At 33.9% G+C, this 26852-nt stretch overlaps 2 protein-coding genes and 1 pseudogene across 10 annotated transcripts; all 3 read left to right on the top strand.

The window, feature by feature from the left end:
* Positions 1-805: 805 nt before the first annotated feature.
* On the top strand, positions 806-6020 carry LOC107929611 (glutamate receptor 3.2). 7 transcript variants are annotated; one of them, XM_016861110.2, is made up of 8 exons: positions 806-820; positions 928-1153; positions 1632-1923; positions 2140-3482; positions 3581-3858; positions 4605-4636; positions 4739-5133; positions 5309-6020. In XM_016861110.2, exons 3-8 carry the CDS (start codon positions 1674-1676, stop codon positions 5786-5788), a joined length of 2778 nt encoding a protein of 925 aa, XP_016716599.2. In that variant the 5' UTR covers positions 806-820; positions 928-1153; positions 1632-1673; the 3' UTR covers positions 5789-6020. The 7 variants fall into 7 exon arrangements, with proteins under 7 accessions (XP_016716599.2, XP_040938348.1, XP_016716611.2 ...); XM_041082414.1 differs by lacking the exon at positions 806-820 and having other exon boundaries at positions 882-1153; positions 1706-1923; positions 2140-3295; positions 3413-3482; XM_016861128.2 differs by lacking the exon at positions 806-820 and having other exon boundaries at positions 918-1153; positions 2140-3295; positions 3413-3482.
* Positions 6021-13873: 7853 nt separating this feature from the next.
* Positions 13874-21310, top strand: LOC107929647 (mitochondrial phosphate carrier protein 1, mitochondrial). 3 transcript variants are annotated; one of them, XM_041082413.1, is made up of 7 exons: positions 13935-14342; positions 14853-15202; positions 15279-15322; positions 15964-16178; positions 16268-16392; positions 16829-16930; positions 21183-21310. In XM_041082413.1, the coding sequence occupies exons 1-6, from the start codon at positions 14205-14207 to the stop codon at positions 16881-16883; spliced, it is 927 nt and encodes a 308-aa protein (XP_040938347.1). In that variant the 5' UTR covers positions 13935-14204; the 3' UTR covers positions 16884-16930; positions 21183-21310. The 3 variants fall into 3 exon arrangements, with proteins under 3 accessions (XP_016716631.1, XP_040938347.1, XP_040938346.1); XM_041082412.1 differs by lacking the exon at positions 21183-21310 and adding an exon at positions 17278-17560; XM_016861142.2 differs by lacking the exon at positions 21183-21310 and having other exon boundaries at positions 13874-14342; positions 16829-17222.
* A 40-nt stretch (positions 21311-21350) lies between these two features.
* On the top strand, positions 21351-24365 carry LOC107929658 (calcium-dependent protein kinase 26-like; annotated as a pseudogene).
* Positions 24366-26852: the final 2487 nt, after the last annotated feature.

Raw genomic sequence — 26852 nt, 5'->3', positions numbered from 1 at the left:
TATACTGTTTGGAGAATTTTTTACATAAAATATTTATATTCATTCCTTTTTATTTTTATTATCTCGTTATTTATACAGGTTGATACTCAATACTCACCTTATCAAATTTTGTTAAGTTTTCTGCACGTTTTTGACAGTCAAATTGTGGTATAGGAAGCTAAACCACACGTTGCGTGACTTGCCTATTAGTGCATTCTAAAAACAAAATCTCAATCGAAAAAGGTGCTCAATTTCTTTAACCAGTGTGGGGGCAAACCTCTTCCCTAAAACCACCACCAGTTGACTAATTTCCTTCCATTTTCAATTAGCTAAAGTCGCATGACAAAGAGGACCTACCATTATACCATAAAGAATTTTATGCTCTAATAAAATACAGACAAAATTGGAAGAACATAAGGCCAAATGTAACTTGTACTGCTTCCTAGAATTCTAAGCATTCTTCTTGTTCCTTACAAATTAGAAAAATACATTTTTGAAACCTCTTTCTACACTACTATCATTACTTTGATTTTAATCAATGAATCATAATTAAGACTTAAAAACCTTAGAAATCCCATGAACCCCATTTAGGTTTAAGCTTAGATAATCCATACAAGTGGCTTCCTGTCACTTTCACAATTTAATGGCCACTGCCGTTGTTTTCAATCCCCAGGGGGTCACTAACTATATATATTTGATGGTTTATATTCTTTGCTTAGAGGTGTTTCTCCACGATAAAAACTCTACTTTGTAATATTATTTAATTAATTGTTGTCTTCATTTGGACAGTCCCTTCACGTACTGACAACCGACAACTAACGGAGAAAGGGAGACACACTCGGTGAGTCAACTCCACTCTCGAAACCCACCATAAAAACCAACTTATTCCTTTTCTCTATCTTGAAATATCGGTGTTCATATAAAATAATGGGTTATTTTTCTTTTCAGTGACGAGCACCTTATCCCTCAGTGCTTTTTTTACTTTGTGGACAATCACGATTCTCTGTCCCATTTTGCTGTTCCACTTACTGTTTCCATTGGCATGTCTATCATGAGCTCTGTGTATATTAAGGGTTCTTGCCTATCCATTTAGGAAGACTGGTGGTAGTCTGTTTACAGCCTCTTCTTCTGAATTCGACCTCCATATGTCTTTGCTTCGAGCTTGTGGTAACTGGTGGGTATTGGTTCCCTCGTGAATTTCCAGAAACCTCCTGAACTTTTACTTTTGCCGCTTTGGTTGCTGCTAATGTGGGTATTTATTGCTTTATTCAGTTTGCTGTCGCTAAAGTACGAAATTTCATGCTTTCTTGTTGTGTTTGTTGCTTTTTATAGCCTTAGTCCTCCATGCCAGAACTTCAAATGGGTTTGGCTTGTTCTTTTTTGACACTTTCTTTCATAAACTAACATCTCTAAATTGAATTTTGGTTTCTTAGCCCTTTGGGTTTGTTTCTTTTTCTTCTTCTTCTTCTTCTTCTTGTTACTTGCCTTGGAACTGAATGATTCTCTTTACGCCCTGTGGATAGTAATTTTCCCGTGAACTTTTGGATGATCATTGTTAGTCTGTTAATCTGATTCTAGTATTGGTTCAATATGACTGTCAATTAGTAGACAAATTTGAGTATTTCATTGATTCATTTTGTATTTGATGCTAGAAAATATATGGTGAGTGGTTAGTCTTGTCATTCATTTCCACCATGAACCTGGTTCTGCTTCTTGCAACTTTCAGTCTCTTTATTGGAGTGCTTTCAGAAGAGGGTTTGAATCCTGGTATTGTGAATGTTGGAGCTATATTCTCATTCAACACCATTAATGGGAAAGTTGCAAAGGTTGCAATGAAGGCTGCCGAGGAAGATATTAACTCCGATCCAAGTGTTCTTGGTGGAAGGAAATTGTCTATACAACTACATGATTCTAACTTCAGCTCATTTCTAGGCATTATTGGAGGTATACTAACTGTCAAGTCTCTTTATTCTCCTCTTATCTTTTAATTCTTTTTTTTTTTTTAATTTCGTTCAAATCCCATTGACCTCTATGTTATACTGTGAATTAGGATAAATGAAATTACTTATGATGAATCATTACGGATATTATACCTCATTCATGCAGGAGTATATTCATGGGGAAATAATGATATTATTTGAGTTTCTTTGCTATTCACAGCACTGCAGTTTATGGAGACAGATACCGTAGCAATAATTGGTCCACAAAGTTCGGAGATGGCCCATGTTCTATCAAATCTTGCAAATGAACTCCAGGTTCCGCTATTGTCATTCACGGCTTTAGATCCGAGCCTGAGCCCTCTGCAATACCCTTTTTTTGTTCAAACAGCACCTAATGATGAATTCCAGATGACTGCCATTGCTGAGATGGTTAGCTATTTCAGTTGGAGTGAAGTGATTGCTATTTTCAGTGATGATGATCAAAGCAGAAACGGTATAATCACACTAGGCGATAAACTTGCTGAAAGACGTTGCAGAATTTCTTATAAAGCTCCGCTTCCTCCGGGCCCAACGGCCAAAAGAGTTGACGTTTTGAGAGAATTAGATAAGATTCAAATGATGGAATCTCGAATTATTGTTCTGCACTCTTTCTCGAGAACAGGTCTCCTGGTCTTTGAAGCGGCCAAGAGCCTTGGAATGATGGGAAAAGGATATGTTTGGATAGCTTCTACTTGGCTGTCCACTGTTCTAGATTCCTTTTCCCCACTTAAACGGGAGATAGCAAACTCAATCCAGGGAGCACTTACACTTCGCCCTCATACACCTGATTCGAAAAGGAAAAGAAATTTTATGTCACGTTGGAACCAGCTGAGTAACGGTTCTATTGGGTTTAACCCTTATGGTCTATATGCCTATGACACTGTTTGGATGATTGCTCGTGCATTAAGGTTGTTACTCGACCAGGGGGGCAAAATTTCATTTTCCAACGATTCAAGATTAGATGGTATTAGTGGGAGCACTCTAAATCTTTCTGCATTGAATGCATTTGATGGAGGGAAGCTGTTGCTTTCGAAGATATTGGAGACAAATATGACTGGTCTGACGGGCCATGTCCAGTTTAATCAAGACAGATCCCTGATAAATCCTTCTTATGACATTGTTAATGCGGTTGGAAATGGGCAACGACTGGTTGGATACTGGTCTAACCACACTGGTTTGTCCATTGTGCCACCAGAGACACTTTATTCGGAAAAGCCTAATCGGTCAAGTTCAAACCAACATTTAGACAAGGTGGTATGGCCTGGAGGAGAAACAGCAAGACCTCGAGGGTGGGTTTTTCCTAACAATGGAAGAGAATTAAGAATCGGAATTCCAAGGCGAGTTAGTTACCGAGACTTTGTCTTGTTAGTCAATGGCACGGATAAGGTGCAAGGATATTGCATAGACGTTTTCCTTGCTGCAATTAAATTGCTGCCACATGCTTTTCCATACAGGTTTATCCCATTTGGAGATGGCCATAAGAATCCAAGCTATTATGAGCTTGTCAATAAAATTAAGTCCGGAGTAAGTAGACTACAATGAAAACTGCATCTGTTTTCTTAAAAGATAAAATGATTGATTAATTATTTTTTTTCTTCAGTTCTGATATTGTGTTTCTGTAGGTCTTTGATGGCGTGGTGGGTGATATTGCCATTGTGACAAACCGAACAAGAATAGTTGATTTCTCTCTGCCATATATAGAATCAGGGCTGGTTGTGGTAGCTCCAGTGAAAAAGATAAGTTCGAGTGCTTGGTCCTTCGCACGACCATTTACTCCATTGATGTGGGCAGTCACAGCTGCATTTTTCCTCATTGTGGGATCAGTTGTGTGGATACTTGAGCATAGAAGAAATGATGAATTCCGGGGCCCTCCAAAGCAGCAATTTATCACAATTTTGTGGTGAGTACATAAACATATGAGATTTATCTTTGTATGGATATATTAGTATATGGCATTCATAAATGAAGAGAAAACACAAAATTTAACATCTGTTGACTGTCGTAATCACCACTCCCTCCCCCTCTTTTATGAAAGGACTATAAAACCTGGAATCTAACTGCAGATGAGTGATTCAAGTTCACGACTGAGGGTCATTCTAAATGTTAAAAGAAAATCAAGCATGATTTGAGCAGTTGCAAAGAAGTTCTTACGACATAGTGGTCTCTAAAAGATGCATACCGATGTAACCGCTCTGCCTCTCCCTTCTGATTACAACCTTCAGCACCCCTTTACTTGCATGTCTATCCTGTGTCGAAGAAGCTCTCCGAGAGCTTCCTTATCTTTTTAGCGTTTTCTTTTGCTGGAGTGATGAAAGCATGTAATACCACAAAATTATAGGAGAAAACATGCCTGATTCTCTCACACTCACCTTTACCCTTTTAGCCTGTCAATGTATTATTTCTTCTATTTGTTGTGAATGTTCCCATTACCTGTGAAATTATGGATGTTCTTTTTTCTATACTGAACATGAAGCACATGTACAATATATCTATGCTTTCATCTTTATTGTGAGAAATAATAGGTGCAAATTCAATAGATAGACAATTAAATGCAAAACATGCTTTCTGTATCTTTCCATTTGACGGATAACCTATTCATTGCCCTTCAGACCCCTTACCTGCCATGCTCTATTTTTCCCTTTGCAGGTTCAGCTTCTCTACAATGTTTTTTTCACATAGTAAGTTCTTTCCATTTTGGCAATGTCAGTTGCTTTTACCAAATAGTTTAGTACTCAGAATCACCCATCATACCAACTCCGGATATTTTCAACTTTTTTCAGGAGAAAACACAGTGAGCACACTTGGACGCCTAGTACTGATTATCTGGCTTTTTGTGGTTTTGATCATCAACTCAAGCTATACTGCAAGCCTGACATCATTCCTCACAGTGCAACAGTTATCATCACCCATCAAAGGGATTGATACCTTAATTGGTAGCAATGAACGAATAGGCTTCCAGGTAGAATCTTTTGCTGAAGGCTATCTGATGGAGGAACTCAATATTCCAAAATCTAGACTCGTTCCACTTGGATCACCAGAAGAGTATGCCCTTGCCCTTGAGAGGAGAAATGTAGCTGCAGTAATCGATGAGCGACCATATGTGGACCTCTTCCTCTCAGAACACTGTGAATTCTCTGTTAGAGGCCAGGAGTTTACGAAAAGCGGATGGGGATTCGTGAGTTATCTCATATCTATATTTTTAACATTGAATTGAAAGTAATTTTCAACAATGTGCACACTAAATGCAGAATTATGCCATGATAGAACATTTAATGTAAAAAGTTTTTAAGTCCCTTTCTTGATTCTATTACATGCAGAAAATGATCTCCAATGGTTTTTATGATTTGTAGGCATTTCCTAGAGACTCGCCATTGGCCATTGACATGTCTACTGCCATTCTTTCTCTATCCGAGAATGGCGAGCTTCAGAAGATTCACGACAGATGGCTGTCAAAAAGTGCTTGTAGTTCCGAGAATAGTGAGGATGATATTGAACAGCTCGACTTAAAAAGCTTCTGGGGGCTATTTGTTATATGTGGAATTGCATGTATGCTTGCTCTCCTTGTGTACTTCTGGTTGATGTTCCGCAAATTCAGCCGGCTGCCTCCCGAGGAACTTGATACTACTAGTCCTAGTACCTCCCGTTCCACTCGTCTTCAAACATTTTTGTCATTTGTTGATGAGAAGGTAGAGAAACCAAAAAGCAGCTCAAAAAGAAAACGCGAGAGTATGTCTCGAAATGGATATCATATAAATGATGAATCGCCACATAGGTCTGGGAGGATGGACAGGAACATGTCCCAGAATGGTGATAGTTGGCTTACTCAATAATTTGGTCAGTTCTAACTGTATACTTCTCTCACATTTCATTTCATCCTCAGGTTGAAAAAGAATCGGCTTTTGGGTCGATTCCCCCCCCCCCCAACTCTCTCCCTTTTCTCTTCCCTACCAGTTCTCCTGTATTTTCTGGTGAATCCAACCGTCTATACAGAGGCATTAGCTTAAAAATGTAGCATATGTGAGTATTATTCTTAAGAAACAGTGCAAAACCTATGTTTCTAAACTACAGCATATAGAATAGATTACTGCACTTCTTTCTTCAAATCTTACTGAATGCAAATCACCATCCCCTCTTCCCTTTTGTGTTGAGATTTGAGGTTCCTGACAGCCACCATTGCCTCAGTCTACTAATGTCAGAATCCAACGGTTTACGGAACTAGTGAAGCAAGAGTCGTTTCCCTGGAAATCATCTTATCAGAGACGTTACATTTAGTCCCATCCCATAAATCAGCTTTGATAGGTATTTGGCTTAGCAGATGAAGTTTTGCCATGATGTTGTTTCGTTTCTAAGCAGCAGCTATGCCTGTGGAGACAGATATCCTCTCTATTGAGAACACTGGAAGCCTCTCCATATCCTTTATTTCAGGCCATCAAAACTCTAGTTAGAAATAGATTTCAAGTCAGGCCTGCTCTGCCCTCACAAGAATCAATATTCCTTCCTACATTTAGGCGATCCAATATTAGGTTCAAAGCAAACTACTCTAGCAAAGGAACATATGATAAACAGGTGATCCAGGGTCTTATATTCATTTCAACACAGGGAAACAACTCATATCAATTGCTAAGATACTTAAGCCAATATCATACTTGCAAAGGACACAATTTGCGCTCAGCTTCCAAAGGAACATTACAAATTTAAAGGCAACTTACTGTTACTACAAAATTTCGGTGAGGATAATCTCGAACACACGAGCGGAACATGAACAACTCAAACAGAAAACAAAAAAGTAAGGCAAGGCTCCAAGGTGTATTAAGCCACTATCTTGAGGATACAATGAAGCCAATGACTATTTGTGGTCTGTACTGATAAAAATAATTCACTAAGCGCTGAGTAATGTATAACAAGAAAATCAATTTCTATAAAAAATTACTGAAACAAATTCTACAGTAATTTTTTTATAGAACAATCTAATAATATTAGAAGATGGAGCAAAGATAAAATTTTAGAACTTGTTGATATAATTTCTAAATGAATTCTCATTTTCATGTCTCTCCATCTAAATAATAATATTATAACTATTTAAGTAATATTGTTTGAATAGTTATAATTCTTTGTAAAAAATCGAGTGATATAATTCTTCACCACTAACCAAAATATTTGAAAATACCATTATACACCTTCACAAGTTCAAGAAGCCTAAAAGATCTCTGTAAAAATTGAAGAACTTGAAAAATTCTAATGAACTCCATACTCATTTTGAAGAAAGCCAACATGACCTTTGAAGCAATTCACATTCATCCAATATCAAGTCAGACCAAAGCTTAACTGAAGAAAAGAATCAAAGGATGATTTCTTTGATTTTAAAAATTTTTCAGAGATTGTAACTTTCTTTTTAAAGTTATTAATAAAATTTAACTCCAATTTTTCAAATCAATTTTTGACTTGAAATTTATGTGTAAAAAGACAAATACCAAGTTGTAGTATTGCAAAGTCATTGAAAATGCTTGACATTTAATTGCATCTCAAGCTCCCAAAATATTCATATGATTATTATAGTGCCCCAAATGATCTTTGAGGTCCCTTTAGTCATTTTATACATCTCCTTAGTAGAGTTGGTTAAAGGGTAGATTTAGATTGGGTTTGCTTCAGACTTAGATTATATAATGTTATATTATATCATATAATATAATATATACAATATTAATAGTTTATGTATATGCATCAATGATTAAACATTATAATATAATGTAATACTATATATTTTTTATTATATTCTATAATATGATAGTAGTACATTATATAATAAATATTATAATATTATTGTTTATTATTATATTGGTTAAAATACGCTTTAAGTCTTTATATTTTTCATACATTTAAAAGTAGCCCTTCTGCTATATTATATAATGTTATATCACATCATATCATATCATATCATATCATATCATATAGTATATACTACATTAATAGTTTTTATATATGCATCAATGGTTAAACATTATAATATCATGTAATACTATATCTTTTATTATAATCTATATTATAATAATAATTATTATATATAATAATAATAATGCATACTATGTTACTTATTATATATTATTATTTTTTGTTAAAATATGCTGTAAGTCTCTATACATTTCGTATATTTGAAAGTTAACCCTTTTACTATATTATATAATGTTATATCATATCATATCATATCATATATTAATAGTTTATATATATGCATCGATGATTAAACATTATAATATCATGTAATACTATATCTTTTTTATTATAATCTATATTATAATAGTTATATATGTATTAATATTTTTAGTAATAGTTATATATTATAATATTATTTTATGTATTAATAATATACTAATTTAGTGTATCAGTTTAAGGTTAAATTAGGTAATCGGTTCAGTTTCGATAATAATTATATAATATATTATATTACTATTAAATTTTAATTTCATAGATTTTAATAATTATTATATATTTATCAAAATATTTTACATTAAATTAGTATTTTTAAAATTTTATTTCACTTAATAATTTAATAAAAAATTTATTATTAATTACTTTTCCTGTAATGTCCCCTAACCCTATACCGTCGCCGGAACAAGGTCACAAGACATTACCAGTCAGTACAGTCCAATTCCGGTCATTAATTAAAATAAATATTCACACTCATCCTAGTTTTAAGATGTCGTCCCTTTAATGGGCCCTCGCGGTCCAATATGAACAGTAAATTCAATTCGGAACTAATTTAGAATCACTACGAATTTTTAATAAATTTCAAAATTCATACTATATATCATTGCCAACCATAATTTACTTATTTCATCAATACTTTTACAACCTAAATGACTCTCATTAAACATCCTAGGTACATGCCATTATCAATACTCAACATACTTTACCTCATTGAATTCGGGATTGGCCTGGGATGCTGATTCAACAGTCTAGCCTTAACTTAACCTGCGCACGGAAACAAACCGTACGCTGAGTATACACTCAGTAGTATTTCTATAATCTGAACACTTAAGAAATTATAAAACTTATTAATTTATATATATCGAACTATTCAAACTCAATGAGTATTCAAACATTCACTTTCTAACCAATGTTTTAGTCTACTTTAAATTTCAAATCATTTATTAATTTCAATAGAAATTAATCAATCAGTAATGTTCATTAACAATCAGAACAATTATTTATTCAGTAACAGTCAGTTATTCGGTAACAATCAATTATTCAATAATAACCAGTTATTCAGTATTGATCAATTGATCGGTTATCCAGTAACAGTCAATTATTTAGTAAAATCAGATATTCAGTAGCAATTAAGTTATTCAGTAACAGTCATTTATTCAGTGACAATCAGTTATTCAGTAATATTCAGTTATTCAGTAACAGTCTATTATCCAGTAACAGTCAATTATTCGGTAACAGTCAATTATTCAGAAATAATCAGTTATTTTATACCTTTATTTACCCCTATTAACATGACTCGGACTCAGACGGATAAACGGATCCAACCAACACACCAGTACGGCACATAGTGTCTCATCAGCCGAAGCCGAAACAGTAACAGTAACAGTAGCAATACGGTACACAGAGTACCTTATCGGAACAAATCCGGAACAGTAACAGTAACAGTAACAGTAGCAATATTCAACACACAAAGTGCTGAATCAATAACGGTAACAGTAACAGTATTCGACACACAAAGTGCCGAATCAGTAACAGTAACAGTAACAGTAGTCGGCACATAAGTGCCAGATCAGTAAGCCGACAAAACCCGTACTCTTCCATATCCTATGGCATGCCAACTATATCCGACTAGCCCGACTAGTTAATAGGGTATTTAATTCAATTCTCAGTATAATTTCTATCTTAGTTCAGTATCAATTATAATTCACTTTCTCAATTCAATAATTCTTTCCTTAATATACCATTCCAATAATTACATATATTCACACATTTTCACAATCTCATACACTTTCATTCAATTCAATATATATATATATATATCTCAATTATTCACATTAATTCATAATTTAATACAATTCAATTCACTTTTCATTTTCATATAATTAAATTCCACAATAAACACATGTTCATAACTATTTCACCACATTTTCATATCAAATCATTTCAATAAAAACACAATACCAATAATTCATACTTTAATTATTTACCATAACATTCAATTAAAATACAACAATTATTAATTAAATTCACCCTTCAATTTCAATCAATGTTCATTTTATTTCAAATAATTTAATCAATGCACCTACCATACATAATAAATAATAAATACAATAATTAAATATTAAGTTCGGGTTATAGAAATACAAACCGTAATTTTCGAGCTAACTCCCGTTGACTTTATCTTGTCCTTTCTTAGCCGAGATTTCCGGTACCACATTGACTACGAAATTAATACAATTCATAATCATTAATACATTACTAATTTATATCTTGAGTTACAGAATTCTAAATTAAGATCCGCTAATTTTTCCTGAAACTAGACTTATAAATCTTCTTACCATAAAATTTTCAGAATTTTCGGTTTAGCTATTAAGTACAGTTTATTCTTTAAATTCACCCCTATTCTGCTGTCTGACAGTTTCGACCATTCTTCACTAAAAATTAATTATCTCACAGTATAGAACTCGGATAATATTCCTGTTGATTTTTCCTAAAAATAGACTTATTATGGATTCTAAACATATAACTTTAAGCCTCTAATTATTTTTCTCCAATTTTTGGTGATTTTCCAAAGTCAGAACAGGGGAACCCGAATTCATTCTGACATTGTCTCACAAAATTCATTATATCTTATAATTTACAATTCAATTGCTTATACCGTTTCTTCTATAAGAAACTAGATTCAATAAGCTTTAATTCCATATTTTATTCATCCTATAATTAAATTTATACAATTTTTGGTGATTTTTAAAACTTAGACTACTGCTGCTGTCCAAAATAGTCTTAGTGCAAAATGTTGATTTTCTACTTTTAATTTCAATTTAATCCTAACTAAATTCACTTACTTTTCTATCTTAATTCATACTTTATTAATTCATACTTTATTTCTACTCAATTTTTAACCAAACTTAGACATAATTATCTATTTTTCATCATAAAACCATAATTTTGAAATTCTTTCAATTTAGTCCTTAAAGCATAAAACTTATGAATCACTTTACAATTCAATCCTTATTTCATTTCTAACTTGAATTTCTATCAATTTAGCCCTTAATTCATCTTTTTATTCAAAAAGAACAATATCTAGAAATCTAACAACTTTCAAAATTTTCACTTAAATCAAGTAGTATTCATCTCTAGGATTCCATAAACTCAAAATTTACAAGAAAAGGAATTAAATTGACTTACCAAATTAACTTTGAACCTTGAAACCCGAAATTTTCCTTTTTCTTTTTCTTTCTTTCTTTCTCCCCTGATTCTTCTCTGTTTCGTTTCAATTTCATTCTGTTTCTTATGTTTCTTTACTTATTTATATAATATATAATATAATATAATATAATAACAATTTCTTATATTTTAAGTAATTATTTAATTGTATTACAAGTGTATGTATTTAATTTATTACACATGTATTTATAATTACCATACAATTATTAAAATAATATTATAATATTATTAATATAAATTACAATATAATAAAATAATAATATAGTCTTATTAAATAATACATTCATGAAAAAAAATCTAAGAGTTTTATCCACATTTGCTGCCTCATTTATGGGACTTGGTATATTTCCTATATGGTCCCTTTAACTTTTTTTAATTTATAATTAAATTTTCACACTTAATTCAATTTAATCCTTTTCACTAATTACTTTTAATTAAGCTAAATTTACCTAATTAAAGTCTAATTAACCACTCAATTGACTTCGTAAATATTTTTAATAAATATTTATGAATCCATTTTGCAGAAACGGAGACCCAAAAATTCACTTTCCCGATAACCGTAAAATTTGGGTCATTATATTTCCTATTAATAAAATTTTAATATAAATATGCCATGCTTATGAATACATTTTCAAAAAATAAAGAATTTTCATTTATTTATTTATATTTTATTTTTATTTTAAGTAATATCATAAAATTATATTAATTATTAATGTCTATTATGGTTGTTCAGTTATAAATTCACGGTTTCAGTTGGATTTATTTCGGGCTCGGGCCAAATCGATCTCAAACTCGAGTTTGTTATGGGCTTAGGTTTTCTCAGGCTCAGGTTTTGTCGGCCTCAAATTATATTCGGGCTTGGATCTTTTACGAGCTCGGGCTTTTTTGGACTTGGATCACTATGAGCTTGGATCAACACAGGTAGGCTTTCGGGCTCGGGCCTATTTTGTTAGCTCTGCTCCTTAGGCTGCTTAAATGTCGAAGACATGTAATAAGCCACTACCTTCGACCCCAGAGACTCATTGGAACAATGCAAAGGGAATTTGAAAGGCATTGCATTGCGAAACTCTCGCATTTTTTTCCCAGTGCTTGCATCTAATCTTCAAACAAATTTTCCTATCTTTACGGATTATGTTCCTATGGTTGATACGTGGGATTTATCGGATTTACACTAGGCTATTGATTACGACGTCTATTGAGAAAAGACTAAGCCGTCTCTTCCTATTGGACATCGAGTAGAGGTTTCTACTATTGAGGGTCTCTATTTGCTCTCAACTCTTCTATGATCTTTTATTTCTCTGCTTAACTTCTTATTGGCGCTCTTTCTACTGTAAGTATAATCTTTGTTCTGTAGAAAGTTGTTCTTCCAACATTCTCATTCTCTCTTGCATGTTAGTGAATTGCTGCGAGCTACAATAAGGGTATTGGGAAGTTCACCTCGGGGAGCACTGGTATTACCTTGGTACATTAAGGGTTCAGTTTGATGGCACTAACCATAATATCTTGGAGAAGGATATTTGGGATAATCCCTATAATAAGGACAGTGAAGGCTATACACACCATAAGGGTTATAAAGACGACTCAGTTGCGATTGCGGTTGAGTATATTGCTATCCGACATTGATTTGAGGTTTGTTTTGGGTAGTCTATGACTAGGTTTGAGTTTGTTGTTGATCTTGCTCTCTTTTTTTCTACTTTTGTGGGTACACCAATGGTGAAATGAGCTATGTTCGGTCCATGCTCACTGTACCAATTGTTAATACAGGAAAGTGGCGTAAAAGAGGATGTGATGGAGATCAAAGACCATTCACCCTATTTGGGTGGAGAGCCTAACTATGTAGGTGGTAGAGATGGTAAAAGTAGTAAGCGAGAGGGATGAAGGAAAAGAAAGAGTTATAGAGAGGATGAAGTGTTAAGTGAGTGAAGGCTGAGGAATGAGTAAACGTGCCTCTCTTTGAGGTGAAATGGGGCTTATATAGGTTGATTTTGCGGGGCACGTGATTACCTCTAATTAGTTGGTTGGTCCTTTCTAAGATCCTTGTTAGGTCTGCAATGTGATATCACTTAAATTGCATGGTATGTAGGTGACAAATGATGGTTATTTTATCAAAACAACCTAATTTTTAAGGGTGGTTAGCTCGTATAAGTTCTAGCAAAATAGTATATATTACAAAATCAAATAGCGAAACTTGATCGGCAAAGTCAAGAGGCTAAAACATCGGAGGTTGTCTAGCAATAGAACTACTACACGTGACAAAATATATTTAATTTTTGAGCAATATTTTATATAATTTTGATTTTATTAATTTTAGAGTAAGAAGTTGAATTAAATCCCACATTTGAGTTGATGAAGAAAGAAATGAAATAAAAGAGGTATTTCGTGAAGGGCCCACATATTTATAGAGTTGATATGGTCAGGGTAAGGTGGTAAAATGAGGTATAAGAGATTCGATTAGGGCTTCGCGGGCTTTCCTAATTAATTTCAAGATTCACTTTTAGGTAAAGCAGAAGGAAAGCATCGCAGCTGAATTAGATTTTGGACCCTGTATTTTGGAACTGTAAACGTGGAAGCATTCCAAACAATTAAAACTAAAACATGGAAAAACCACCAAGTTTTTAGTCGTCAATGGCCCCCCTGCTTAATATTCTTTCACACCTCACTAACGTGCTATTAACGCACTCCTTAATTCCCTGAATGTCATTGCCTGCCCCCATTTTCCTTTTACACAGCTGATCACAGAAATGTGGGTTTTTTGTTCCTCCTGAATAACACAGTTGCGCATTGAGAGTTAAGTTTGAAAGAGAGTAAAACAAAATGAAAAGGGCGGAGAGGAGTTTCCGTGAGGAGTTTTCACCTGGGTATTATGGGATTTGTACTGTTGGAGGAATGCTTAGTGCTGGGACTACTCATCTTGCTGTTACACCTCTTGATGTCTTGAAAGTAAATATGCAGGTGGGTTCGTTTTGTTTTTATTTTTGATTTCAAACTGTTGAATATTATGATCTTAATTGTTTTCGCTAAGAATGTCTTTGAGGTTTTAAGTTAAGCTGCCTTGTTTTTAACCTTATGCTTATGCTTATATCTGTATGTGTATCACCCACGGTCCATATGCTTCTTGTGGACTTATGGCTGCTACCTCGTCTTGCTATATTATTGATTGGTTAGTGGAGAACATCAGCTTTTAAAAAGGGGAAATTTTGGAATGTCCATCAAGGAAAGAGTTGTGTAGCAACCAGCAAGTTTGCTTGCCATGGTAGAACCATTTCACATAGCAGTAGAGAAATAAAATTCTTATATGTTATGTTTGACCTTTATGGCAGTCTGATTAGCTCAAATATAGAGACAGCAAGTGCGTTTTAACTGTTGTATGTAGTTTCATTGTACTTCTTGGTCTCCTCAGCTTCCCACCATCTTTTATTCTTTTAAGGCTGCTTATGTAATTATTTTCTTTGTTTTTTTCAGGTGAATCCAATCAAGTATAGCAGCATATCATCAGGATTCTCTGCCCTTTGGAGAGAGCAGGGGCCATCTTCTCTTTGGAGAGGTTGGTCTGGCAAGTTATTTGGATATGGTGTTCAAGGGGGCTGCAGATTTGGTCTTTATGAATACTTTAAGGAGCTTTATTCCAATGTTTTGGCTGATCAAGACAAGACTTTCATATTCTTTCTCAGCAGTGCATCTGCTCAAGTATTTGCTGATGTGGCTCTCTGTCCTTTCGAGGCCATTAAAGTTCGTGTTCAGACGCAGCGCACTTTCGCTAAGGGTTTGGCTGATGGATTTCCTAAACTTTATAAAACAGAAGGGCTTGCTGGGTATGTTATGCTGATGCCTGAATCTTTCTGTTTTTCCTTCATAAGTAATTTTTTATCCATTTCAATTTGATTGCAGCTTCTACAAGGGACTTTGCCCACTTTGGGGCCGCAATCTTCCATGTAATGTTAATACTCCACTGCAATTTTAGAATTTTTAGTTGATTGTTCCTACTAGTAACAAATTTAAGAGGTGTTTCCCGGTGGTTATGGCACTGGAGAGCCTTCTAGTCTATCTTGATATGCCCTCAGTTAGTTTGTAAGCTTAAGCTGACAAATCGCGAGTTGCAAATATTATGCTAATCAGTTCTTGGTTCATAATTCTCTCACTATTAGATTTGTAATTACCAACTAAACACGCCTTGCCAATATCTTCTATCTATTTGCAGTTGAGATGACAAGATACTTTGGCTAAATAGTGAAGATAATAATAGTGACATTGCATGTTTGCTGGTCACCTGTTTTATGAATACTCTTAAGTCACCTTTGTCTCTTTTATAGGAGTTTAAGAACATGGACTTTGAGCTTTACATTTCAGAATGTGGTTTAAAGCCAAGCTAGAAAACATAGATTTATAGGCAAAAAGGATATTTTCTCAGTTAACATTATTGTCAACAAGCAAGTTGCTACAAACTCATCTGAGTTTAGTGTTGACTGATTACTTGCGCACCTATATAAGTCTATTTTGGCATGTATTAGGATTGCAAATTCATAGTGCTTTTTATTTCTAACCTTGTTTCTAAATATGATGTTCTGATTGGCAGTCTCGATGATAATGTTCTCAACCTTTGAGCATTCAGTGGACTTTATCTATGGAAGTATCATTAAACAGAGAAAACAAGATTGTTCCAGGGCTCAACAACTTGGTGTCACATGCTTAGCAGGGTATGCAGCTGGAGCAGTTGGTACTGTAGTCTCTAACCCAGCTGATGTCGTTGTTTCTTCTCTTTACAACAAAAAGGCTGAAAACGTGTTGCAGGTAGTGCCCATTAGAAATGTGTTTCTTCAGCTTAATTTAAGTACAAGTTAAAATGATTAATATGGGTTATTCAATATCATAACTTTCAGGCTGTTAGAAAGATCGGGTTTGTTAACCTTTTTACTAGAAGTCTTCCCGTACGCATCACACTTGTTGGACCTGTTATTACTCTGCAATGGTTTTTCTATGACACTATCAAAGTGCTTTGTGGACTGTAAGTTTTTTCATGATCTCCAAATTCAGAAATCATTAAAAGAAAGAGTATTAGGTTGTATTCGCTTTTAGACATAGTAAATTCTGATTTTCTGCTTCATGAAATTTATAAATTCTTATAAGAGGATTGAAGTGTTAGTGTTTCTTTTCCTTTGACAAGTTTGCAACAAGGATCTATGTTGCTCCAACTTTTCCTTTTACTTGAAGTTCCAGTCTCTCACACATTTGGATACAGGCATAGAGATATGACCCTCCAAAAACTTGGAAAAAAAATTAAACATGCCCATGTTGGACATATACCCCTATCCAACACTCACACCCCAGTCCGAGTAGCATAGATAAGGATGTAATGTGGTTGTAGATACCTCCTTAGCACTGAGCACTGATCACTGATCACTTTTCTTATCCTCATTGTTCTAACAATGTGAATATCTTAGGCCTACTAGCGGAGGACTCAATAGACAACTTCAAGAAGCCAATTTATCATCTTAAGCGCTTTGGACAGTGGAGGGAAATCTATAAAGTTCCATCAGGTCAAGGTATGCAAACATCAAACGTTAACACTGCCTACAATGTTAGCATATGATACATTAGTTAGAAGGGTATTTACATATAAATCTTCAAAAAAGTTGTACAATGTCTTAAAATTGTTCTTTCAATCATTGGACCCCTCCCCCGGTTTTTAGCTCTGAGGGGGTAACATTGTTCTGTCATGATGAGTTCTACACTTGCAGTAATGGCTGAGATTAAGGATTCAAATAACAACAGACTAGTTTTATGATGTTGACAATCATGTGATCTGTTAATAGAAAATTGAATTTTTAGTTTCAATGATCAAAGTTCAGTATTCTTGAGTATAAAATGAAAGTAGTCAATAATATTGCAGGATCCTATAGATTTGGTTCAACGTGAAGTGCCTTTGTCAATTGCCATGCATGCTATTGTACGTAGTATTAGTAGCCTTGACTCGAGAAACTACCTACAACATAAACCAGCCTATGGAAATGGAAAGTAGATATATGTCAATGGATTTTTCCCGTCATTTAAAAAAAAATGTTAATTTTATCAAATTAAACCTTTTTTTTCCCTTCTGTATAGTTGGTTTGGCTCGGCTGGAACTTCTATTCTAAAAGTGCTATCTGACTAAAGCTATTCTGGAAGTGCTTTAAAGCAAAGTGTAAATAGTATTTGACAATATTCACTAAAAAATTGCTTAGGCTGTATTTTGTTGTTTAGTTATTAATTAAAAATGAAATATTTTGTGTGGAAATTTTTTTGGTTAAATAGAATAAAAACAAATTAAATCAATAAATAACGGACAATTTTTTTTTTTTAAAAAAAAGGTGAGATACTATACTTTTCAATTTGTTGAAAACATTCATTGAATAAAATATTAAAAAATATAAAAATATTTACAAAAAAAAATCAGTTTAATTAATTTGTGGGTTAAACTTTTTATTTCAAATTGATATTTCCAGTAGATTTTAATACAATCAATTTGATCGACTGATCTAGTTCAATTACGATTTTTTTTTAAATCTACATGAATATATCTTCAATTAGTTGAATTTTTCAAATAAAAAAACATTATATTTTATAAAAATTTTAAAAATATTAAAAATAAAAGAGTTAATAGGTAGTTAAAACATAAATGTGTGTTTAAAAATAATACATAATAAATAATGAAATATATGGTTTGAGACTAATTAATAATAACATATGAAATATACACGATATTAAAATGAAAAGAAATAGACTATATTGTGAGTAAAACATAATTTAAACACGTAAATATATCAGATTAATAATACTAAATGCACTACAATTGTTTATTCTGGTGTTGTAGTCAATTTTTAGTTGCTGTCGAGTGAACTTGTGACACCAACTCAATCAACAACAACATTTTTAATACGTATACAAATGATGGAGGTAATATTGTGTGCATAATAAAATAAAAGTGTATATAAAAAAGTCAAATAAAACTTTGGTTGAGGGATAAATTTAAGGTTTTATTCAATATTCATATTCTTTATTTTTATTAGTTTTTAATTAAAATAATTAAAATACACTCAAATAATATAACTTAATTTAAATATGAAATGATATTTTAGTAATATAATAGTATAGATAAATATCAAAGTTCATGGTTTTTAAGCTTTGGTAATCGTTTTTCTTGCAATTTCTTTGGTAATCTCGTTTTACATATAATATATACATTTTTTTTGGTGAATTACAATAATAAGGTAAAACCCAAAAAACAAACGTAATTAACGCAACTTAAAACTTAGACTATACTTATAACGATTAACACTTTTAACCATTAGCCAATAGGATTATATATATATATATTATTTGTGTACCATAACTTGAATCTAATGCTTTGATGTTTCTTCAATTGTATTTTTCTTCTACAAATGGATGCAGGAGTAAACTTGTTAGGCACGTTTGCTTAAACTTAAATATAATAATGAAACCCCTTTTTTTATTATTAATTTGAGCTTTTAAAACAATGTTTTTTCCCCATTTTCTAATAATATATTTATTTTAAAAGATACAAAATTACGTATTTATCTCAATAAATTAAAAAGAACATCCTTTTTAGGAAAGAGACAACTTGAAGATGATGGCATGGCAATGACCACAACAACTGAAATTTTCTTTAATACAACAACGTAAAAACTTGGTAAATAAGGAAACTAAAATGAAACAATAGATTGCTAGTGTTGGTTCACCTTATTTAAAAAAAAAAAACTATATTATTTTATCAATGAGAATTCAAAGTCTTTTCAAAATTCAACCAAAAAAAAGTCTTTAAAATATAAATTTTATAATAATTAAATATTATATATTAATAAAATTGTGAATCCAATTTTTTTTTTCATTAAAAAGAGAAATAAAAATCGAGAGAAATTTTGGAACTAAAAGAGATGTTCCCTTTTTTTTCATTAACGTGTGCATTTAGGAGATTTACCAAAAAAGATAAAAGAGTATTAGGCTTGCTAGTTACGTTAAACTATAAAAATAGCTACTTTTGTTTGACTCAGATTACATTTTAATTATTTATGTTTGAAATGTTATGTTTTAGTCACTTACATTATCAGTTTGTTACGAAGTGGTTACTCTACCGTTAAACTCCATTACCTCCCTAACGGCAATCTAAATAGGTTTTAAATGCCAATTTGGATGTCCAGTTGCTAGGGTTAAAATAGGTTTTTAATTAAATAAATTTAATTTAAGCTGCCACATAGGACATTCAAGTTGACATTTAAAACCCATTTAGACTGCCATGTAAGACCACCGTTAGGGAGGTAATGGAGCTTAACGATAGAGTGATCACTTCGTAACAAAAATATAACATAAGTGATTAAAACGTAACATTTCAAACATAAGTGACGAAAATGTAATCTGAGACAAACAAAAATAACTATTTTTGTAATATACTCTAAACTTAAATGTAATAATGAAACCCTTTATTAGTGTTAAAACAATTGATAGCCCAATGTAAGTGTAGGTAGAGTTGTTCATGAGTTGGGTCAGGTCAAATTTGAGTCAGGTCAAGTAAAATTTTAGGTCCGCTTTTTAGGTTCGGGTTCGACCTAACCTGAAAAATAGGTTTAAAATTTTATCCAAGCTCAACTCGAATGAAAATGTTAAAACTCGAGTTCGGTTTACCTGTATTTAAAAATTGTAATAATAATAAAATAGTAACAATATAAGAACGAAATGATAGCAAAAAAATAAATAAAAATAATTTATTTTTTACAAATTGAGGCGAAACTTAGTTGAGAAAAACTTGCTCAACTCATTTAAAATCAAATTTTATTTTTTTATGCAAGTTTATTTTTGAGGCATATATTTTATTCCTTACCATCTCAATTTTCAAACGGATTTGACATGGACAAGCGTAGTGTGGGTTAAACTGCATGGTTCAAAGCCCAACTACAAGTTTTAATATTTTTCTAAGATTAGATTTTGTTTTCTTTCATTCCTCCACAATATTAGTCGGAAGATATTTGACCAAAACAACGTTTAAGACAGACATGTCGTAGCATTTTCACACGGCGTGAGTGTCACGTACCAATCAACAACCTACAAACTCCAACGTTGTCGTGAGCTATGAGCAAGGTCAACCATGAATCCCCCTGTTTTGCTTTTCTGGTTTCCTTACCCTTTTTACCTTTCCATTGCACTCTTAACACACACACACTGATTTGATTTGATTTGATTAAAAAACAACAGTGGCTTCTTTTCGTTTCGTTTCCTTATGATTCCGTTTGAGGAAGAGGAAAGGGAAAGGTGGGGAAGAGAGAGTGGGAGAGTTAGCTGGTCTTTACTGCTGTCTCGTATCCCATGTTTCTTACCAACAACATTAACCCCAAAATTAACAACAGAGACATAACCAAAAATTCAAACTTAAAAAAAAAAAAAGACCCACTAATAGGCAAAAGTTGTTGTTTTTGATCAGTTATATTCATCCATTTTAAGGATTTCCTTATTTGTCTCTCCTTCTATCATCTCTCTTTCTTCTTTTTGTTTTCCAATCCTTTCTTCATTTCCACTCCTAACTGGTACTTTATCTCTCTTTCCTTCCTATATTTGGTTTTTTCCCTTTTTATTGAATCCTTGATTTTTATGTATGTTTACATCTTTCTCAGTTAATCTCTCTTTCTGATCTGTGAATTTGATTATTGGGTTATTTTCTTTGATAGGTGTCCTTTGTTTTTGGGTAAGACTTCAATGATATATACATGTTGAAAGATGGTGACTTTCGTTTATTTCTCTTTTCTGTAGAAAACAGAGTGGTGCTTTTCCCTCTTATCTCATGTGGGATTCTTTTGAAGTTTAGATTTGTGAGGGGTTTCTACATGAAAATCATGTGACGTTAGAAGATTTTCAAATTGTGGGATCATCGAAAATTTACGTTCTCTCTCTCTCTCTCTCTCTTTCTCCTTTCATTTTCAGTGTAATTGATGAGATTATATTATTGCATGAGAAAAAGAGTATTGTGGGGGAAATAGGGATTGTTTGATGGGAAACACATGCCGAGGATCCGGCCAACTCCATCAGGGCTTCAGTGAGCCCGAGGAACGTTCTTCCAAGCAGAGCTACGCTTCTTCAGACCATTCCACCTCTGATTATTCCCGTTCCGGCTTAAATGATCAACAACTTGCTCCCCAAGTTATCCCCAAACCGACCACAAAAGATGCCAATTTGGTTACCACTGTCCCCCCAAGAAAGAGAACTCCATGAAGCGTGGCTTTGATCACCATGTTTGTCATGTTCTGGGTCATAAGACCCCCAACATCCGCGACCTATACACCATCGGTCGCAAGTTAGGACAAGGTCAGTTCGGGACTACTTACTTATGCACTGAGATTTCGACCAGCTTCGAGTATGCCTGCAAGTCCATATGCAAAAGGAAGTTGCTTTCAAAGGAGGACGTGGAGGATGTTAGGAGGGAGATTCAAATAATGCACCATTTGGCTGGCCACAAGAATATTGTCACCATCAAAGGTGCATATGAGGACACTTTATATGTGCATATTGTGATGGAGCTTTGCTCTGGAGGTGAATTGTTTGATCGAATCATCGAAAGAGGGCATTACACCGAGAGGAAGGCGGCTGCGCTGACAAAGATCATTGTTGGGGTTGTCGAGGCATGCCATTCACTCGGGGTTATGCATCGCGATTTAAAGCCTGAGAATTTCTTGTTAGTTAACAAGGATGATGATTTCTCGCTCAAGGCCATTGATTTTGGACTATCAGTGTTCTTTAAACCTGGTAAGCAATTAGTTCTGAGATTTCTTGTAGCACATTTAAGGCACCACTTATTTTTAACACCTAACCTTAATGCATACTAGTTTATGGGTATATGTTGTGAAAAATGCCTAGTAAATGGTTACAGGAAAGAACATATTCAAGTTGTTTAACATAATGTGGTTTGCATATACTCCAGGCCAAATTTTTACTGATGTGGTTGGAAGCCCGTATTATGTTGCCCCAGAAGTACTCCTCAAGCATTACGGACCAGAAGCGGATGTATGGACTGCAGGAGTTATACTCTATATATTGCTAAGTGGCGTCCCACCATTTTGGGCCGGTAATGTCGATGTTTCTTTTCTTTGGTTCTGCATCAACAATGAGTTTTCAAGCAGTTCTATGTGTAATAGGCTTACAACTTTCCTCTGTCTGTTCTTTAGAAACACAACAAGGAATATTTGATGCCGTGTTAAAAGGAGATATTGACTTCTATTCAGACCCATGGCCGGTAATATCTGATAGCGCAAAGGACTTAATACGGAAGATGTTATGCTCTCAACCTTCAGAACGGCTAACTGCTCATGAAGTAGTATGTATGTAATACATATTACCTTTCTATATATTGATGAATGTTTTGAACCGATAAAAGAGATTAAATAGAGGAATCTTTTTCTTTTGCTGCATTGCTGAATTGTAGTATGATCACGTAGAGATGCATAAAGTTGCTACGTTGCTTCATCCTGGCATGCTGCGGTTTTCTGTTTCATCGATCGCAGCTAAATTGTTGTTTGAAAATGTATCCCAAAGTACATTATTTTCTTTAGTGAAATAAAGATCAAAATTGTTAGATATCATTTTCTTTCTGAATTGTTTAGGTCATCCATGGATTTCCCAAAACGGGGTTGCCCCAGATAGGGCACTGGATCCTGCCGTACTTTCTCGACTCAAGCAATTCTCGGCAATGAACAAACTAAAGAAGATGGCTTTACGGGTAAGTTTCTCATTATATATGCTTGTCTGATACAGTTACTATATGCATACATACATACATGTATAATCTGTTTGTCTCATTTAACAGAGTGCACCATTTTTCAGTCAAATATTTATGTAAAACATGCGTGTCTTTAAAGCTAATGTCGTAAAACCCGTTCTGATAGAGGAAGTTCTGTGCTTTCTGTACTATCAGGTAATAGCTGAAAGTCTATCCGAGGAGGAGATTGCCGGTTTGAGAGAAATGTTTACAGCTATGGATACTGATAACAGTGGAGCAATCACATTTGATGAACTCAAAGCTGGTTTACGAAGATATGGCTCTACCTTGAAGGATACTGAAATCCGAGACCTTATGAATGCAGTTAAGTGCGTTTGGATGCTGAAATCGTTGTATTTTCGTACAAAGGCAATATCGATTCAATGTGGCAACCATGCTTGTTATGTCATTGATGTGTTAACTGCAAATTTGCAACATATTCATCTGAGCTATTTCATTTGTTCTCAGGCTGATGTCGACAATAGTGGGAGCATCGATTATGGGGAGTTCATAGCTGCAACGGTTCACCTTAATAAACTAGAGCGTGAAGAACATCTTGTTGCGGCATTCAAATACTTTGATAAGGACAACAGTGGCTACATCACGGTCGATGAACTTCAGCAAGCCTGTGCCGAGCATAACATAACAGATGTTTTGCTGGAGGATATAATCAGAGAAGTTGATCAAGATAATGTAAGCCATCTTACCCTTGATAACCGGTTGAGCAGGGTACCGATAACAATGTAGAATTTCCGATCTCCTCTTCACTGTCTCACCATTTGCAAATCCTAAATCGTTATAGTAGTTTATTGATCAAGTTTCAATGTCCCACTACTTGTGCTTTATTTCAGGACGGAAGAATCGACTATGGCGAATTCGTAGCCATGATGCAAAAAGGCAATTCAGGAATCGGAAGACGAACCATGCGGAACAGTCTAAATTTGAGCATGAGAGATCCAGTAGGTGCTCAATAATTTTGTCAAACTCCATTTTGTTCCCCACCTTGAATATTTATGTTTGACCCTCGCTAAATTATATCAAATTTCATTTTAGCCCCCACATTAAATATCTAAAGTTATTCTAATTTCTTTTGGCTCCCAAAGTTGTTTAATTTGACTTCCTTTTATAGGATTTGTAATCTTATATGATAAAGTTATTAATAATGTTAGTTTAAATCTCATTAATTTTATTTTGTATCCAATTTCATTAATTTTATCAGTTTAATATCTCTATTACATTTTCAATTAATTAAATGGATATATTAATATTGATTCGGTATTTATTTTATTTTATTTTATTTCTTTATGCCAGTAAGCTTACGTTTTTATTTTGTCACATAAAATTCTTATGATAAAGTTATTAATAATGTTTGCTATTTCTTCAATTTAATCCTTATGACCAAATTCTCCAACTTCACTTAATCTCTCAACGAAGCCCAAAACCAACGTAACTCCCAAGCTCTAAATTTAGCAATACTAGAATGGCTTCTCACTTTACTACCATCTAAAACAAACGATCTAATTAAAATACAAAGAAAATTATACTCACCTCAAAGTATGGCTTAAGGCATGGAGGAGAGAAACCATACAACTTTTGTTTTTCTTTCTCTTGCTATCAAGACCGAATTAACTAGCTTTGCTCCCCTCTTCACTTGAATGGGCTCTCAAAGTATTTTGATTCCTTGCTAAAACACTGATGAATTATTTCACCATATGGCCATGGAAGCTCACGGCATAGACGACTGAAACCAAGCAAAATTTCCTTCCTTTCTATTTTCTTTTTCAAACGGTGGAGAAGTACACTCACTCACTCATCCATCTTTTCTTTTAATCCATTTATCATTAAGTTTTTTATTCTTAATTAATAACAAATCAATGGTCATGATTTTTAACTTAAGTCACTTAGCGGAAATCAATGGCCATTATCATGGTCTTCCACTAATTCATTTTTAATTTTTGGTTTAATAACACACTAAAGGCCATGGCTAATTATTAACAGGTCCCTACTCAAATCCTTAATCATTTCTCTCTACTTTGCTCACTTCACAATTTAATCCCTTTATTACTTTTATATTCTATTTAATTAATTACTAATATTTTTGTTTTTTAATCTTGCACTCGCTTCGTAACTTCTTGATCAAAATTTTAGATGACTCAATTTAATAAATTCAGCCCCGAAATTGAATTTTCTAACACCAACAAAAACCAGGTTGTTACGTAACATTCATAGCTAATTCTTTGACAATTCTCATCAGACAAAAATTCTCACTATGGCTAAACTACCCATAGAGAAAACATAATAAAAAGTCTTTCATACTGGACTCATCATGCACTCAAGGCACGACTCATCATAGTGATCGTCCTAGCTCCCAGGCCCTAGGCTCAATTGCTATATCTATGTTTCCACAAGACTAGTAGTTGTCCACCAACTAGTTAACCTGATGCACCATCGTGTCTCGATGCCCCTCCTACAAAGCATCATCTCTAGATCCCAAAGGCAACCCGATGGACTTTGGGTGGAGGATCCAACATGGCTTAAAGAAAATCAAAGGTTCGACCTCATCTTTCTGGCAACAGCGCAATATGGGGCTCGCTAGCCCAGAACCGTCCCCGAGTTTTCTCTCGAGTAGAAATTGAACATTCACTTGCTTGATGACCGCACACCATGGCATCTCGCTTGCACCAAGGAAATCCCACCAGCTAGCCAAGGTAAGAGGGAGGTGGAGAGTTGACACCTTTCTACCCCTTAAAGAACTAAATAGCTTTTATAGCTATGCTCCCAAGTAGCATTGAAATGTCTAAAATAGAGATAGTTTTCTTACCTGGCACTCTAGGGCCATCTCATGGGCATTCTCCAAGCACTTTTGCCCCAAAACTTGGGCTCTTCGTTGTCTCAACTCGTCGCATGGGGTAACCATCCCCCCTTGATTTCGTCTGCTCATGGTTCCCTATCATGTTTCTTACTCGATGCTTCTCACAAGACGCTTGCCTCTCAAGGTCCACCATCGGGAAACTATCGTCCCAAGTCTTTGGCCTCGTCCAATCCACCAAGCGGGATGTCACGATGGCATTGTAGCCACAATGCCAGATCATGACACCATTGTAGACCTGCCTTAATCAAGAGATCCCAATCCATAGCTAATTTTTTTCTTTTCATGCACAATTCTTATCGAACAATGACTCCCACCATGGCTTATCTGCCCATAGAGAAAACAAAATAGAGTCTTTCATATTGGAAATGTCATAAGCTTGGCGATTATTGGGCAACACAAATTTTTCTTACATTTCAAAGTTTGTCAAACATCCAACCTGATTTTCACTCGCCTATAACTTTTAATCCCTCTACTCATAGCTTTCACATCATAATCAACATAAGAACCAATGAAATTCCCGAATTACTTCACCATAGATTTAAACGTAAAACCTTGTGAAAGTCATGTATTTAGACCCAAAATTCAAGAAAAAAAAAACATAAGATCTATGATAAATTGTTCTTTTTAACCAACTTGTAGAACACAATAAAATAATTATTAAAAGTTAAAAAGGAACTCCAGCCACCACCCTATCAAAATCCACTTCATAATATAACCAAAATAAAAACCTTTTCTCCATTATATCAATGATAGTCACACCTCCAATGGGATGATAAATATTAACTAATATATTGTACAA

This window comes from Gossypium hirsutum, chromosome A12 (assembly GCF_007990345.1).
Source record: "Gossypium hirsutum isolate 1008001.06 chromosome A12, Gossypium_hirsutum_v2.1, whole genome shotgun sequence".
NCBI lineage: Eukaryota > Viridiplantae > Streptophyta > Magnoliopsida > Malvales > Malvaceae > Gossypium > Gossypium hirsutum.
Note: the sequence above shows the minus strand (reverse complement) of the source record. Positions and strands in the feature narration are given on the sequence as shown.